At 37.4% G+C, this 18,658-nt stretch overlaps 1 protein-coding gene across 1 annotated transcript in view; it reads left to right on the plus strand.

The window, feature by feature from the left end:
• The first annotated feature begins 2,230 nt into the window (after positions 1-2,230).
• The window catches only part of LOC125264085, a 36,251-nt gene continuing 19,823 nt past the window's right edge, over positions 2,231-18,658 (plus strand). The window contains exons 1-4 of the mRNA XM_048183329.1: positions 2,231-2,297; positions 13,142-13,480; positions 16,620-16,931; positions 17,354-17,689. Of these exons, the coding sequence (XP_048039286.1) occupies positions 2,231-2,297; positions 13,142-13,480; positions 16,620-16,931; positions 17,354-17,689 (1,054 nt within the window). The remainder of the gene's footprint in view (positions 2,298-13,141; positions 13,481-16,619; positions 16,932-17,353; positions 17,690-18,658) is intronic.

The following is an 18,658-nucleotide window of genomic DNA, read 5'->3' on the forward strand; positions in this document are numbered from 1 at the left end:
GCATACAGCTTCCTCATGGAGGGAGCTCTGGAGTGAAGAATGAATGAATGAATGAATGAGGCATTTATATAGCGCTTTCATATGTACTACTGTACACACAAAGCACTTTCCAATCATATCAGGGGTCTCTCCTCATCCACCACCAGTGTGCAGCATCCACTTGGATGATGAATGGTCTCCACAACCTCAGTTGGGAGACCAGCATCTATGATCCTAGCCCCCTCAGAGACCAGGCCCACAGCTTCCATAATTCTGGGCGTGGATGAATTATTGTGCCGCCCGCTTGAGACAGGAGGTCCTGCCTGAGAGGAAGCTCCATTGGGGAGCCGTCTAAGAGTGAAATTAGGTCTGAAAACCATATCCTGGTTGGCCAGTACGGGGCTACCAATATTAGACTGACCCCTTCCTGGCGTACTTTCTCCAGAACTCCCGGGAGCAGAGCGAACGGGGGAAATGCGTACAGACGTAGCCTCGGCCACACCGACAACCTTTTATTGACACCAGACCCAGCAAACGACAGGATTTTCAAAGTGGGATCTATGACGTCAAAGGGCAGCAAGCACCGCCTCCGCAGAAGAAGATCAACGCCTACTTCATCACTGCCTGTTTAGCCCACCCACCGATTCGTGCATGACATGCAATAGAATAGGTAGCCTAAGTAACATAGGCCTGCGTGGTACTAAACCAGATCAAGCTACCAAGCAATAAACATGCCGTTGAGGATTACAAAATATTGTGCAGTGCCTGGACTCAACAGACTAAACGTCAACTTGCATTGTTTCTCTTAGTAGGATGAAAATAATCTGTTATTTAACGGTGATTAAATTACATAAAGAAAACAATCAAAGAAAGCTCCCTTTGCAATCGTTGGAGTAAAGCGCGCTGAAGCGTGCTCTGGTTAATTACCACAATGGGTTGAAGCCATGTACTTCAACTTCCAGGTGTTTGCTATAATTAATCATTAGCTAATGATTTTCAAATGTATCATTATGTTATAACTTTACTTGTTGATGCACATGACTATTAACTAATTGTAAAGTAATATGTCATTATGGTTTTGACATCTACACTAAGCCAGGGAATTTAAATTTCCAACCATCTACAACCGGGACTCCACTGTATCAGATGAACTGCTGCATCCAGAGTCTTGTTGTTCATGGCACAGGAATATGTCAGGTTAAGCTTGAGGTCAAGGATTCAAAGGTGGAACACTGAGAACATGTGGCCGGGCACTGCTATTTCGTAACACTGTGTCAAGACCGGACAAAGAGAATAGAACCTATTATAATCAGTAATAGTGATGCTACACTAGACGCGGGGACGCTACATGACACAACAAAATGCTGCTTCTGTTATGAAGGACAAATGGACTTGCAATGGTTTGTCACATTATTCGATAATGGTCATGTCCAGTTTAAACACAGTGTAACAGTGGTCAGTAGTTCAGATTCTGGTGTGCTGATATGTGTGTGCATCCTTCAAACACATTCTCTGTCATTACCCTCACTGCATGTGCAACTGTCAAAACTCTTTAATTACATATTACTTAACAATTAGTTAATAGTCATGTGCCTCAACGAGTAAAGTCATAACATAATGATGCATTTTCAAATCATTAGCTACTGATTAATTAAAGCAGACAACTGAAAGTTGAAGTACATGGCTTCAACCCATTGTGGTAATTAACACATTAATTTGCACTTTAGTTAATAAAATATGTTATTAAGGAATTAATACATTATGACACATTTAATTAATAACAATTCATATATTACTTAATATATTAATCATATAGACTCTTTATTAGTTGCTGATGCAGTAATTATTAATTAATGATTTAGTTCTTCATGAGTCATACATTAACGCATGATTATCTGTGCATTAGTTAAGCATGAATTAATGCATATTAGTGCAACAGTATTGTAAAGTGTTACCATGATAATTTTCTGGTGAACTGACCATTTAGCACTAATGGCAACTATCGTACCTGTAACTGTGAACAATTTCTGATGTCATCTTCAGGGTGTCTGAAAAGCTGGTAAACTTGCCAAGGTCCATCCAGCAGAGTGTCTCGCCTGCATCTGCAGCTGGAGGACGGAAACACGTCCTTCTGCTGGCTACGACTCGCTCAGGCTCTTCTTTCGTTGGTGAATTTTTTAACCAGCAGGGATCCAATATGTTTTACCTGTTTGAGCCGCTGCGGCATGTGGCGCTAATGTTATCAGTCAAGATGGACGGGACGAACGCCACAGTCGCTGAACCAGTGTATCGAGACGTTCTGCATCAGCTGTTCCTCTGTGACTTTTCCTTGCTGGAGAGCTTTATCAAACCCCCGCCGAAGGATCATGTGACNAATAAATAGCCTATGTCTGTGCGCGAAATTTATTTCACTTAAGTAATTAACATATTACTAAAATGAAAGGGGAAAAAAATGCGACAATATGAGTGTCGGTTCATTTCTGAGAAGTTCACAGAAAGGAAACAGAGACGGCAGAACATTTCTTTGTTTATTTTACGAGCAATGTTTTGTTTTTATTGTGAGTGTACAAAAATAATAGGCCTATTTAACCTTCACAGATTCGAATGGTGTTACATATATTTGACCATAAATGTCTGAGTATTTTAAGTTGTTTCCGCTTTTATAAGAAAATTCAAGTGAACGCGTCGGCGCCTCACGCGCAACATCAGTTTTAGTAACTTGACATCACAGCCTGTTAACTGTCAAAATAACATACATTCAACCAAATATATAAAAAGTTATACTGCTCATTTTAAGTAGTCTGTGTAGGCTACAATAAAAGCGTTTAAACAATAAATATAGTTTAGCCTCCAAATCGTGAATATTGAAACATTTGAATTTGTGTCAAATTAGAGAGTACACAGCAAAATCCCCAGTGTTAAATGAACACCCAAAGTGTACATATGACTCCATCTTGCCGGGTGTTAAAAAGTAACACTGACGCAGTGTTAAAGTTAATGAGATAATTGATTGATGATTGAGTGATGATTGACAATTAGTGGAGACACCTGATGATAATAAGCAGAATCACTGAAGAAACAACAAGAGAAAAAGAGAGAGACACAACAACTACAACTGACTTCCAGCCATTAAACATTATTACACTTATTATTAACCAGTTTGGTTTGATTTCTGTCACACATCAACAAAAGTTCTTACTGAGAATGAACAGATGTTTAGATGTTAATGTTTTAATGAAAGTTTAGTTCGAAGTCACCATGATGGTGAAAAGCATTTCCTTTAGTTGGGCTCTTGACTCTATTTACTAACTTTAATTTATCTCTGGCTGCTCCAACTTTGTGTTTGCAAAGCACATTTGTTATGGCCAGAGATACTATGATCTGGGCTGTGTTTCCCAATAGGGCTAAAGTTGATTAATTTAGTTTTACAATGTTTTGGGACTCACAGTCATAATGGTTGTGTTTACTCATTGTGAAATGGTCAGAATCATTGCTGACATCCAGTATTAGCTGGTGATATAGATGTTATATTGTTTCTTTACAGTAAATCTGTTGAGATCCAGCAGAGCTTTTATAATTTGAAGGTTTTTTTTTAAACACACACAGACATGAAGAATCAGCATATGACCCTCAACAATGGTGACAATCAAAGTGCTTCATGTTGCAGTGCATGATGGGAGCCACCAATCAAAACGCATCCATGGCTCCCATCATGCATTGCTGCATGAATAAATTATGCAGCTGAATTGTCCTGTAATTTTCGTAGATTGTTCATGTTTGCTTTATTTTTCTGTTGTTTTGTTGTGACAGTAGCTTGTTTTGTGATGTTCAGAGTCGATCTGTTTGTCAGTATTTTGTATTTATTTATCGTCACCGTTCTTGAGAATCAGATGCTGATTCTTGATGTCTGTGTGTTTAAACACTGAAGCTTCAGTGCATAATGTATTATTCTTAAAAAAAAGACAAAAAAAAGGTCTTCCTGCTGTTGGATCTCAAGCTGTAAACTCACAGGACTACAATCATTAACACTAAAGCTACACGTCAAGCACACAGTCAGAGATTTAGACTTTAAATGACAACTGGCTTAATTCAACGTTCATAAAATTATATTGTGACCAGATCCTTTTTTTCTCTGACTATAACAAATGTGCTTTACAAACACAAAGTTGGAGCAGCCAGAGAAAATTAATAATAAAAGGTAAAGAGTCAAGAGCCCAACTAAAGCAAACGCTGACCTCTTTCATGGTGACTTGAAATAAAACATTCCATAAATCATTAATTAACACCTTTTTTCTCTCTTTCCTTCAGTGATTCTGCTTATTATCATCAGGTGTCTCCACTAATTGTCAATCATCACTCAATCATCAATCAATTATCAATCAATTATCTCATTAACTTTAACACTGCTTCAGTGTTACTTTTTAACTCCAGGTAAGATGGAGTCATATGTACACTTTGGGTGTTCATTTAACACTGGGCATTTTGCTGTGTAGTTATAACGCCGGTTTCTGTTTCAGTTCAGCTTTAAATTAATTCGTTTTGGCTTAACATTTATATATTTTTGTCATAGCTAAAATAGCTATGTAGCTGTAATTTTGATATTTAATGTTTGATCTTTACCTCAATCTTTTAACCAAAGGGTTATTAACATTAGCCTATATTCAGCAGGCAATGTTAGGCTATATAAAATAAATAAATAAAGAGAGATGAGCTATTGTTCGTTTTTCAAAATTGTTTACACTACTTATTTGTTGTGATTTATTCTATTTATTCAAAATAGAATAAAATAAAAACTGTATTTGTTTTTTAAATCTGTGCTTTTCATCCGCTCCTCTGTGTGGGTAGCGCAGTTTCACTATGCATATTAAACTACAAACAGCATTACAACAGTCTGTGTGCTGATTAACATTTCTGAAATAAACATTTCTGTGAAATACCCCACACAGCAAAAGGACTCCGTATCGGATCCACCACGGAGGTATCGCGCAGAGGTGGAAAGTCCAGGGCTCAGAAAGTGAAAGTCCTGACATATTTTTTTTCCACCCACTGAAGCAGTGTTAAAGTTAATGAGATAATTAAGTGATAAATTGAGTGATGATTGAGCATTTTTGAAGACACCTGATGATAACAAGCAGAATCACCAAAGGAGAAAATCACAATTTTTAAGACACCATCACAGAGGTCAGGGTTTGCTTTAGTTGAGCTCTTGACCCTTGACTTTTTAACATTAGAATTTACTTGGGCAGTTTTAACTGCATTAAAACTAACCAGACAAGCAAAGTTAAAACATGATCAGGTGGTGTTGGTTATGTTTTCACATAATCATTATTTGATCTGAATCACTGAACTCATCTAGAGCCCAATCTCTGAGTTAGATTTACATTATTGATTACAGCAGCACTGTGATTCTACAGCACAAGATCCATTTTTTTTTTTTCAAAATAATTCAAAGGTTTCATCAAAAGTTCTTAGGAAAAAAAGCCCTCGTTTAGACACACAGAGATCAAGAATCATCCTGTGAATCTCAACAGTGGTGGCCATCATAAAGCATGTTGCAGTGCATTCTGGGTGCCACCAATCAAAACTCATCCACGGCTCCCATCATGCATTGCTGCATGAATAAATTATGAGCTTAATTGTTTTAGTAATTTTCTTTATTCTCACTATTTTGTTTTTTGCTGTTTTTATGGGACTTTTTAGTAGCTTGTTTTCTAATGTTCAGAGTTGATCTGTTGATCAGAATATGTTGCTTGTCACCGTTGTTGAGATTCACAGGCTGATTCTTGATGTCTGTGTGTGCCTGAAAGAAATACTCTTGTTTTATTCAGAACAACTTTTGTGAAACCCTTTGGATTATACTGATAAAGCTGATTTTGTGCTATAATCAATAATGTAAATCTAACTCAGAGATTGGGCTCTAAATGAGTTCAGTGATTCAGATCAAATAATGATTATGTGAAAACATAACCAACGTTACCTGACCAGCTTTTCTCTTTGCTTGTCTGGCTGTTATAATTCTGTTAAAACTGCCCAAACAAATTCATATATTAAAAAGTCAAGGGTCAAAAGCCCAACTAAAGCAAACCATGACCACTGTGATGGTGTCTTAAAAATTGTGATTTTCTCCTTTGGTGATTCTGTTTGTTATCATCAGGTGTCTTCAATAATGCTCAACCATCACTCAATTAATCACTTATTTATCTCATTAATGCTTCAGTGGGTGGAAAAAAAATATGGCAGGACTTTTACTTTCTGAGCCCTGGACTTTCCACCTCTGCTGCGAACGGACCCGTATCGGAGTCCACTTGCTCGCAGTGACGGATCCGCAACGAAGGCGGATCACGGACCCGCCTTGGCTCCGCGCTGCATCCGCGATTAAAACCTTACCTCCGCGGCGGGTCCGTTTGGGACCCCCAAATTGATACAACCGTTACAGTAAAGGCGCGTGCGCGTCCGCGGATCCGACATGGGTCCGCTCAGGATCCGCTGATTGACAGAAGAATTTATGGTGCCGCCCGGATGCGGATCTGATCCTCTGGGCGGCGTCAAAACGGATGTGACAGTCACGCGGGTTTGGCGACTTGAATGCGGATCCGCATAGGAGTCCCTTGCTGTGTGGGACGCGTTAGGTTGCACAGGAAGCCGATTTATGACATCTACTGATATAGCAGGAGAGACTGTTATTTTGTTGAACGAACTGAAGATGACGTCACTGGTTCAGATTTGATTGACCAATCGGCTGAAAGGGGCGTGTAATGACCATTGTGTTTCAAGTTTTTCCATTTTCTATCCGTGACCCGAAAAAACGAAAATCGAGTCAAAATCTCGTTTTTCCATTTTTTTTAACAAACGAAAAAACGGGAAACGACCGTTTTCTAGTTTCTGCGTATTTCATTTCAAATTGGAAAACAAACTATCAAAACGTACACGGACCATGAAAGAAAGTGATTTACAGTATATTCCGCAATATTAAACATAAGTAGGCCTAATAATAGCAGCATTTTTAATAAATACATTTCTGCCAAAACACCATATTTCTTCACTGTTAGTAGCTGCAAGGTAAATTACTATAAAGGTGGTGGTGTTGGATTGACAAGCTTGTAGTTGTGTGTATTGGCGTTTTCCAGTTTACCTCGTCATGTCTTTACATGGTCGCGGCTGTTTTCAGCTAGATTCACCACCGAACCTGTAATGTTCCCATGATATCACACGACTGTTCTAAACTAAATTCTGAAAGGATCAAGTCTTCAAGCGACTTGCGCTGTTTATTACTTCATAGGGCGGCAGTGGTGAGCGGGTATATTTGCCTTTTGCAGTTTCTCACGCGCTCCAATTAAAAACAAAAAACAGCGCGGGAGGGGGAGGTCTCTCTCACTTTGGCCTGTCAGTTCAGAAGACAAACCAATGGGCCAGTCCTTGGCAAAAAAATTAAAATAAAATAAAAAAAATAAACTTTTATCGGCCCCAAAATGCGTCGGCCTACCGGGAAAATGCCCGGTATGCCAGATTACCAGTCCAGCCCTGGTCTCTGTATTTCTTGTGCGCCATGCATTGATTGACTGTCTGCGACTAACTAAACACCGTCACCGATGAGTGCGCTAAGGCAGGACCAAACCATTTCATGCAGATACAGGGGGGTGGTCGGTCAATATGGATGTTTTATTTTTTGGTCAATGGTGATATTTAACTTTTATTGCCAAAATAAGTCAAATCAAAGACATCATTCATTTTATTATTATTTGAAATATACTCAATGATGATGGTTTATATAGTGTATAATATAATAAACATTTTAAATTAGTTTTTACCTATTTGTTGGGGCCCCTGTCAGTCAGGGGCCCTTGGAATTGTCCTAACTTTTCCCCCCTATACGGCGCCCATGCGTGCAGGACTCTGGTGTGGACACTAGAGGATGTTCCTGTGGGGTTGAAAGGGTTAAAGGTGTAAAATAAAAAGACACACCCACAACATATATTTTAACAGTAACAAACTGTAAGTTAAAAAACAGTAATATACGGGCAACACTGTTGCCAGTAGTTTACTGTAAAACTGAGTTTTGTGGGTTACCATTGTGCTGAAGAGTAGAGCCTGTGCTTAGGTTCAGGAGAAGATCAAAATATGTTGATGATATGCTGCATGTTGTTTTATTTAACAGGTGGTGATTGTGTAGTTGCTGATGCAGTGAAAATCTTTTTATTTGAAATATTTTAATGAACTCTAAAGAAATAAGTTCATAGTAATAATATGCTCATATTATTAGCATACAATAAAAATTAGTTTGTAAATTTAAATGGCACTCTGACAATTTGAAGCAGTTGGTTTCTGTAAATGAAATGAGGTAACATGAGTTTTAATTTAGTGTATGGTATCTTTACAGTAACATACTGTAGATTACAGTAAATAACTGGCAACAGTGTTGCCAGTATTTTACTGTAAAAAAGCCCGGCAAGGTCTAACAGTGTGTAGAAATAAAGTTGAAGTGGTCAGTAATAAGTGTAATAATGTGTAATGGCTGGAAGTCTTTTGTTAATAAAGTAATATTACTACTAATAATAAACTAATAATACAAAAATAATCGGGAAATCGTTGTACTTCAGTCTGGTGTGTTGTGATTTTATTTTGAGCATATGGCTTATGATTGTGTTCATTGCCATGTGCTCCTGGTCCGTGTACGTTTTGATAGTTTGTTTTCCAATTTGAAATTAAATACGCAGAAACGAGAAAACGGTCGTTTCCCGTTTTTTCGTTTGTTAAAAAAAACGGAAAAACGAGATTTTGACTCGATTTTCGTTTTTTCGGGTCACGGATAGAAAAACGGAAACACGACTTCAAAACTCGTTTTCCACATGTGGGTGGTCATTACACGCCCCTTTCAGCCGATTGGTCAAACAAATCTGAGCCAGTGACGTCATCTTCAGTTCGTTCAACAGAATAACAGTCCTCTGCCGCTATATCAGTAGATGTCATAAATCGGCTTTCTTCTGTGCAACCTAACGCGTATTTCACAGAAATATTTATTTCAGAAATGTTAATCAGCAAACAAAAGCACAGATTTAAAAAAAAAAAAAAAAAAAAAACTACAGTTTTTATTTTATTCTATTTTAAATAAATAGAATAAATCACAATAAATAAGGAGTGTAAGCAATTTTGAAAAACGAACAATAGCTCATCTCTCTTTATTTATTTTATATAGCCTAACATTGCCTGCCGAATATAATGTTAATAACCCTTTGGTTAAAAGACTGAGGGAATATGTAAAGATCAAACATTAAAGATCAAAATTACAGTTAGCTACATAGCTATTTTAGTTATGACAAAAATAATATATAAATGTTAAGCCAAAACGAATTAATTTAAAGCTGAATTGAAACAGAATCCGGCGTTATAACTACCTCTCTAATTTGACACAAATCCAAATGTTTCAATATTCACGATTTGGAGGCTAAACTATATTTATTATTTAAACGCTTTTATTGTAGCCTACACAGACTACTTAAAATGAGCAGTATAACTTTTTATATATTTGGTTGAATGTATGTTATTTTGACAGTTAACAGGCTGTGATGTCAAGTTACTAAAATTGATGTTGCGCGTGAGGCGCCGACGCGTTCACTTGAATTTTCTTATCCTAAAAGCGGAAACAACTTAAATTTGACATTTATGGTCAAATATATGTAACACCATTCGAATCTGTGAAGGGTTAAATAGGCCTATTATTTTTGTACACTCACAATAAAACAAACATTGCTCGTAAAATAAACAAAGAAATGTTCTGCCGTCTCGGTTTCCTTTCTATGAACTTCTCAAAAATGAACCGACACTCATATTGTCGCATTTTTCCCCTTTCATTTTGGTAATATGTTAATTACTTAAGTGAAATAAATTTCGCGCATAGACATAGGCTATTTATTCCTTTTATATAATTGAATACTTTGTTCTCCATTCACAGAAGCGCTGCAGGTGCGTGATGATGATGAATCCTCATGTTCTGTTGTTTATTCTGCTATTTGTTCATGTAGGCTAAAACTAAACCCTGGGATTTTTTAATGATTCACAGACATTTATCAAATTTCATTTAATTCTAATTTAATATAATCTTGTCGGTTAATGAAACGATGATCGCATCAGTTAAAAAGTCAGGGGGAAAAACAGAAATTATATTGACAAAGCAACAATAATTTTCGTTTAGTTTAAGTTTTTCAAAACATCCACAGAACTGCATACAGTAAATTTTCCCGCTGTTTAAGCCACGAATATTTACAAAATAAAATAATTACAAAGACCACTAAAGCAATCGAATCGCCAATAGCCGTTAAATCGAAATTGAAAGTAAAATGTTCAGGGCCATTTATAGCTAATTCATTCAAAAGCGAAGGAAAGACAGAAAAAGTGAGGATAGCAAGTAAACTGTGACATATAATAATGTTCACTGTGTTCATAAAAGTGTTTAATTTAAGAGATAAAATCTGTATGGCCATTTATAAGCTAAGGAAAACTAAAAAGCCCCCGATGGTGATAACGTTATGGTGTTGCCACCTAGTGGATAGCCTATTTTCTAATATGACTGCATAGTCTACTGCAAGGAATGCGTCTGCTAAATGATTGAATTTAAATGTATAAAATGTAAACAAAACATTAAAATAAGAAAAAAAATGAGTGCAGTAGCCACTGATCTATAATAGAGAATAGTCTATCATTATGTATAGCCTATTGATCGGTGGTAGTAGCCCAAAGGATGTCATACGCTTGGTAACAGATGTAGAGGCATTTACATTTTACATTTTAAAAACACAATGACAGCTTAAAAACACAATGACAGCTTAAAAACAGACTTAATTAGGTTTTTTAAACTTTTTTTTTTTTTTATCTGTGCAAACATATTTCTGTGAAATACGCGTTAGGTTGCACAGAAGAAAGCCGATTTATGACATCTACTGAGGACTATTATTTTGTTGAACGAACTGAAGATGACGTCATTGGCTCAGATTTGATTGACCAATCGGCTGAAAGGGGCGTGTAATGACCGCCCACATGTGGAAAACGAGTTTTGAAGTCGTGTTTCCATTTTCTATCCGTGACCCGAAAAAAACGAAAATCGAGTCAAAATCTCGTTTTTCCGTTTTTTTTTTTACAAACGAAAAAACGGGAAACGACCGTTTTCTCGTTTCTGCGTATTTAATTTCAAATTGGAAAACAAACTATCAAAACGTACACGGACCGCTCCACCCACACAGCAAAAGGACTCCGTATCGGATCCACCACGGAGGTATCGCGCAGAGGTGGAAAGTCCAGGGCTCAGAAAGTGAAAGTCCAGGGCTCAGAAAGTAAAAGTCCTGCCATATTTTTATTCCACCCACTGAAGCATTAATGAGATAAATAAGTGATTAATTGAGTGATGATTGAGCATTATTGAAGACACCTGATGATAACAAGCAGAATCACCAAAGGAGAAAATCACAATTTTTAAGACACCATCACAGAGGTCAGGGTTTGTTTTAGTTGAGCTCTTGACCCTTGACTTTTTAACCTTAGAATTTACTTGGGCAGTTTTAACTGCATTAAAACTAACCAGACAAGCAAAGTTAAAACATGATCAGGTGGTGTTGGTTATGTTTTCACATAATCATTATTTGATCTGAATCACTGAACTCATCTAGAGCCCAATCTCTGAGTTAGATTTACATTATTGATTACAGCAGCACTGTGATTCTACAGCACAAGATCCAGTTTTTTTTTTTTTTTTTCAAAATAATTCAAAGGTTTCATCAAAAGTTCTTAGGAAAAAAAACCCTCATTTAGACACACAGAGATCAAGAATCATCCTGTGAATCTCAACAGTGGTGGCCATCATAAAGCATGTTGCAGTGCATTCTGGGTGCCACCAATCAAAACTCATCCACGGCTCCCATCATGCATTGCTGCATGAATAAATTATGAGCTTAACTGTTTTAGTAATTTTCTTTATTCTCACTATTTTGTTTTTTGCTGTTTTTATAGGACTTTTTAGTAGCTTGTCTTCTAATGTTCAGAGTTGATCTGTTGATCAGAATATGTTGCTTGTCACCGTCGTTGAGATTCACAGGCTGATTCTTGATGTCTGTGTGTGCCTTAAAGAATTGTTTTTTGTTTTATTCAGAACAACTTTTGTGAAACCCTTTGGATTATACTGATAAAGCTGATTTTATGCTGTAATCAATAATGTAAATCTAACTCAGAGATTGGGCTCTAAATGAGTTCAGTGATTCAGATCAAATAATGATTATGTGAAAACATAACCAACGTTACCTGACCAGCTTTTCTCTTTGCTTGTCTGGCTGTTATAATTCAGTTAAAACTGCCCAAACAAATTCTAATATTAAAAAGTGAAGGGTCAAAAGCCCAACTAAAGCAAACCATGACCTCTGTGATGGTGTCTTAAAATTGTGATTTTCTCCTTTGGTGATTCTGCTTGTTATCATCAGGTGTCTTCAATAATGCTCAATCATCACTCAATTAATCACTTATTTATCTCATTAATGCTTCAGTGGGTGGAAAAAAAATACGGCAGGACTTTTACTTTCTGAGCCCTGGACTTTCCACCTCTGCCGCGAACGGACCCGTATCGGAGTCCACTTGCTCGCAGTGACGGATCCGCAACGAAGGCGGATCACGGACCCGCCTTGGCTCCGCGCTGCATCCGCTCCGCATCCGCGATTAAAACCTTACCTCCGCGGCGGGTCCGTTTGGGACCCGCAAATTGATACAACCGTTACAGTAAAGGCGCGTGCGCGTCCGCGGATCCGACATGGGTCCGCTCAGGATCCGCTGATTGACAGTAGAATTTATGGTGCCGCCCGGATGCGGATCTGATCCTCTGGGCGGCGTCAAAACGGATGTGACAGTCACGCGGGTTTGGCGACTTGAATGCGGATCCGCCACGGAGTCCCTTGCTGTGTGGGCTGTCATGTTTGTTTCTACGTTCCATGTGTCGCTCTTCCTAATGTCTTGGCCCCACTCCCTTGTTCTCTTATTATTAGTTAATTTGCCCCACCTTCTCTCCCTATTTACTGTCATTTTCATGCCCGTTTAATCTCTTTGTGTTCTGTGTTCTGCGCCTGTTGGTCAGTTGGTTTTACCTGCAGTGCCAGTTGGTTTGGCTTATAATTAACTTTCATTTCTTCAGGTTTTTTTGATAATGATACAGATGGAGTGCCAGCATTCGTGAAGCAGGGAGATTCAATCACTTTACATACTGGTGTTGAAGCAAACCAACAAGACAGAATTATATGGTATTTTTATGACACTCTCATAGCTGAAATCACTGGAGATATCAGTTATGTCTGTATAGATATTCGTTGTGAAGATGGTACTGAGAGATTCAGAGACAGACTGAACCTGGATAATCAGACTGGATCTCTGACCATCACAAATATCACCTATACAGATGCAGGAGTTTATCAACAAGTGATTATCAGCAGCAACAGCAGCAGCAGTGAAAAGAACTTCATTGTTTCTGTGTATGGTGAGTAATTATGTTTGAAAACAAGTCTTATACATTTCATCATATTAAAAATGTGTTTAGTTTTTGCAGTGTACAGAGCCCCGTACATGAGATGCAGGAAAAAATAGGCTAAATCATGCATGATTTATAAATCAAGGGAATGAATGAGTAATCGTGCACACAATTTATAAATTGAGGTAACAAATTAGTAAATCATGTGCATGATTGACTTTTTTACTGCATGTCATGTCTATGTTGCAGTGACATTCAGAGGTGTTTTTTTTAAACCTATATTTAACCTACAGTATAACAGTTACAGATAACGGTTATCCTGGTCAAGATGATAGCTCTTACATTTTTAAATGCTTACATTTTTATGTTTATAAGCAAAACTGTGGAAAATATTTCTAATCAAGAAAGTGCCAAGAAACCACCCAGATAGCAACTTTGTGTCGGCCCAAATCCGGCCCACATCTGGCACATGCGGAATGATGATCTGGCCCACATGTGGCAGGAATGATGGCACTTGGGCGGACCGCTCCTGTTTGCCAGATCTGGACCACAAGCAGGCCATAGAAATGCCAAATGTCAGCCAAGAGCAAAGAACTGGACCTTATCTGATCCACAAAATATTTATATATTATTTATAGAGTCATTTCAACATTAACAAGCCTGTTTTCAAGCAGAATCACTGAAGGAAACAAGAAAAAAAAGAGATGAGCAGAAACACAAGAACTACAACTGACTTCAGTCACAGCCTTAGAGGAAATCAACTAAAGATAAAAGACATGAAATCTCTGAAGATCTGATTAAACAACTCCACAAACAGCATTACCAGCTTCACTTATTACTAACCAGACTGACTTTATTTCTGTCACATGTCTACAGAAGTTCCTGCTGAGAATTAACAGAAGTTTAACTCTCATGTTTGTTTCATTTCAGGTTACCATGATGGTGATTGATGTTTCCATTAGTTGGCCTCTTAACTTTTAACATATATATTTGACTTCTCTAGCTGCTGTGATAATGTTTCAGTCAAACACATTAGCAGTAGCAAAGAAAACTGAAGCATGATCATGTGATCATTGTTAACTATTGATGAATTTGTAATCATCATAAAGCCTGTGAACAACACTGTGTCCATCAATTAGCTATCAAATATCCTGCTTCAGGCTAAACGTTACTGCGAAATGAAATCCAGATGTTTTGCAGAAATCACTTAGAAGATGAAAATAAATAAAAACACAAGAAGGTAAACTATGTTGACAAACACAGATATCAGTAATCAGCATATGAATCTCAATGATGGTGACAATAAACAAAATATTTAGACAATCACATCAGCTGCATAATGCTCTGATGCATTCTGGGAGTTTTGTACTATAGTACCCAGCATGCATTGCGTCTACATGAGGCTTTTGATTGTCACCATAGTTGAGATTCATGTGCTGATTCTTGATGTCTTAGTGTGTCATCTCAAAGTACCTTTTTTTAAAAAAAAAATAATTATTTCTGCAATACAGCTCAAGCTCATGTCACAGAAACACAGGGTTTGTAATGTTAGTGTATTAATGGTGCAAAACATTTTTTTTCATCTAAATAACATCATTGATTAGTTAAATCACCTACGGGTAACAGCCAACACCTGATCTCGTTTCAATTTTTATTGCTGCTGCTAATGTGTTTGGTAAACACTATCACAGCAGTCATAAAAGACAGTTATATACGTATAAAGTTAAGAGGCCAACTAATGGAAATATCAATCACCATCATGGTAACCTCAAATGTAACAAATGAGTTAAACCTGTTAATTCTCAATAAGAGCTTCTGTAGACGTGTGACAGAAATAAAGTCAGTCTGGTTAGTAATAAGTGAAGCTGGTAATGCTGTTTGTGGAGTTGTTTAATCAGATCTTCAGAGATTTAATGTCTTTTATCTTTAGTTGATTTCCTCTAAGGCTGTGACTGAAGTCAGTTGTAGTTCTTATGTTTCTGCTCATCTCTTTTTTTCTGTTTCCTTCTTTCCTTCAGTGATTCTGCTTGAAAACAGGCTTGTTAATGTTGAAATGACTCTATAAATAATACATAAGATTTTGTGGATCAGATAAGGTCCAGTTCTTTGCTCTTGGCTGATATTTGGCATTTCTGTGGCCTGCTTGTGGTCCAGATCTGGCAAACAGGAGCGGTCCGCCCAAGTGCCATCATTCCTGCCACATGTGGGCCAGATCATCATTCCGCATGTGCCAGATGTGGGCCGGATTTGGGCCGACACAAAGTTGCTATCTGGGCATCGAAATAATGATAAATCAGTGTTAATGTTAACGTTAACAGCACTGAATCCCTATATAATGCTGTCATTTTTTCTCAAAATGTCATGGAATCAATGTTACAATGTGATGTTGGTTCAACATCATGCTTGAACTCTCAGAAAATGAAACAGCTACAACTGACTTAAAGCCACACAGCCTGAAATCAACTGAAGATAAAAGAAGACATTAAATCTCTCAAGATCTCAGCAGTTCTTTTTGAGAATTAACAGGTTTAGATGTTGATGTTTTATTGAATATGTTGTCAGTGTTTCCTTTAGTTGGGCAGTTTGACTCTTAACTTTTTTTGTTAGTCTGTGGTCTTTGTAACAGTGTTTACAAAAATGCATCATCTGTTGCAAAGAAAACCAGAAACAATGATGATTGAGTGATATAGTTTTCAGCCTCATAAAGCAAAATTGTTTACTAATTGCTCTCCTGAGCAAAAGTGGTTATTTGATAACAAACATTACATTCACCAACAACACTTTGTCACAGATCACACACAGCCATCAAGAAGTTTTATACTATGGTGGCTCCCAGCATGCATTGCGGCATGAAGTATGTCACCATTGTTGAGATCCATATGCTGATGTCTGTGTGTGTCAAAACATCACTTTTCCAATTATGTGTTATAAAAAAGTTTAGGATGTAATCTATGATAAGAAAGTATTGTTGGTGAATATAATAGTTCCGTAACAAGATCAGTAAATTATTCTGCATTAAAATATTGAAAATCTCCTGTTCATTTTGTTTATGGTTTTCTTATTTTCAACATTTATTGTGGGTGCAAAAGTGATTCAATGCGGTTTTCCATAAAAAGGATCTTCTAGCAGCTATTGTTTTGTGTTTCAGGTGTTCAACAATTTGTATATGGATTGGATATTAGAAGTTCTGGGACTTTAGATCCTGGAGTAATAAAGAAACCAAATGATGTGATGACGTGGTATTTTAGGGACATACTCATTGCTGAAATCATTGGAGATCAGAGTAAGATCTGTACAGAAGAACGCTGTAAACAGATATTCAGAGACAGACTGGAGGTGAATCATCAGACTGGATCTCTGACCATCACAAACACCAAAACCAAAGATTTTGGAATTTTTAATCTACTGATCAGCAGCAACAACTTTAGCATCATGAAGACGTTCCATGTTATCTTGTTTGGTGAGTATCATTTAGTAATAAATATATCCACCGTTGATCTTGTAGGTAGCTGATATAGAGTAATTAATTTACATTTGAGAGTGCATGTCCAGTTTTGTGCAAGTCAAGAGCAAAGAAAATCTGCATGGGAGCAGAGAGATTCGCTCCTGTGCATTAAATAGATGTGCTCTTACATTACAATAGCATTTTTCATTTAAAATAAAACCATAATGCACTACTAGCAGTGAGAGATATCCATCCTGACTGCACTTATTTCAATCCTCCTCTGACTGTACCCACCTACTGTTGTATACTTATCAAGTTATGAAATCCAGACATATTTCTCTACCCACAATCTTTATGATCTGTAGAAAAACATTTTTTAGTGCACTTTTCTCTTGTATAATTTCACTTGGCTTATAATTATCTGTTAATTTCTTCAGGTACTCGTGTTTTTCTAGAGGATGAGTATCTGTATGTGTTTGAGAATGACCAAGTCACACTACACACCAATGTTGAAACAAACCAACAAGAAGTTATTCAATGGTATTTTAGTGGCATTCACATAGCTGAAATCAGTGGAGATCTCAGTTTCATCTGTACAGATGTTCAGTGTAATAATGGCACTGAGAGATTCAGAGACAGACTGGAGCTGGATCATCAGACTGGATCTCTGACCATCCCATACATCGGAGACACAGATCATGGAGTTTATCATCTACAAATCATCTGCAGCAGCGGGATCAGAACCACAAAGAAATTTCTTGTTTTATTAACACGTTGAGTATTCATGGATGTGCTCCATCCCACATTATCACATTACAATAATGCATTCTCAACATCTGTCATTCAAAATAAAGTCATAATCCACTACTACCCAGCCAACATAGCATGGTGGGGCCCAGATGGGTGTCACCTGGGCAGCCTAACTGGGGCCCAGACATTTTTGTCCACGGTTTCCATGGAGGCCCCACATGGGTTAGCCCAGATGAACTGAACACTGCTCAGTGTGCACACTACAGGCTGTTAAATGAAACACAGAAACATGCTGGAGTTAATGAGATAATTAGGTGATAACGAGCAGAATCACTGAAGGACAGAGAAACAACAACTACGACTTACTTCAACCACAACCTTCGATGAAATCCACTGAAGATAAAAGACATTAAATCTCTGAAGATCTGATTAAACATCTCCACAAACAGCATTACCAGCTTCACTTATTACTAACCAGACTGACTTTATTTCTGACATTCATCTACAAAAGCTCTTATGGAGAATTCCCAGAGATTTAGATGTTGATGATTTGTTGAAATACGTTTGGTTTGATGTCACCGTGATCGAGGTCAGCGCTTACTTCAGTTAGGCAGTTTGACTCTTGACTGTTTTAGTGTTTTTCTGTCTGTTATGGCAAGAAAAACAAGAGACAATGTGGTCAGCTGTTAAATGATAAAAATACAGTCATTATTTAGTGGCTTAATTCACTGATCTAATGACTGAGCTATTTTTTGAGCAAAAAGTGATTAACTTTGTGCTGGATCTCCTCTTGAATTACGGCAGTAAAAATGTTTTAATCAGAAAGTTTGAAAAATATATTGTTCACTAAACATTTCAAACCTCCTGCAAGATTCACTTACACAGACATCAAGAATCAGCGTGTGAATCTCAACAATGGTGACATGCTTCATGCCGCAATGCATTCTGGGAGCCATGGATGAGTTTTGTATGAGGCACCCAGAATGCATTGC

The sequence above is a fragment of the Megalobrama amblycephala genome, linkage group LG3, assembly GCF_018812025.1.
Source record: "Megalobrama amblycephala isolate DHTTF-2021 linkage group LG3, ASM1881202v1, whole genome shotgun sequence".
In the NCBI taxonomy this organism is placed as follows: Eukaryota; Metazoa; Chordata; class Actinopteri; order Cypriniformes; family Xenocyprididae; genus Megalobrama; species Megalobrama amblycephala.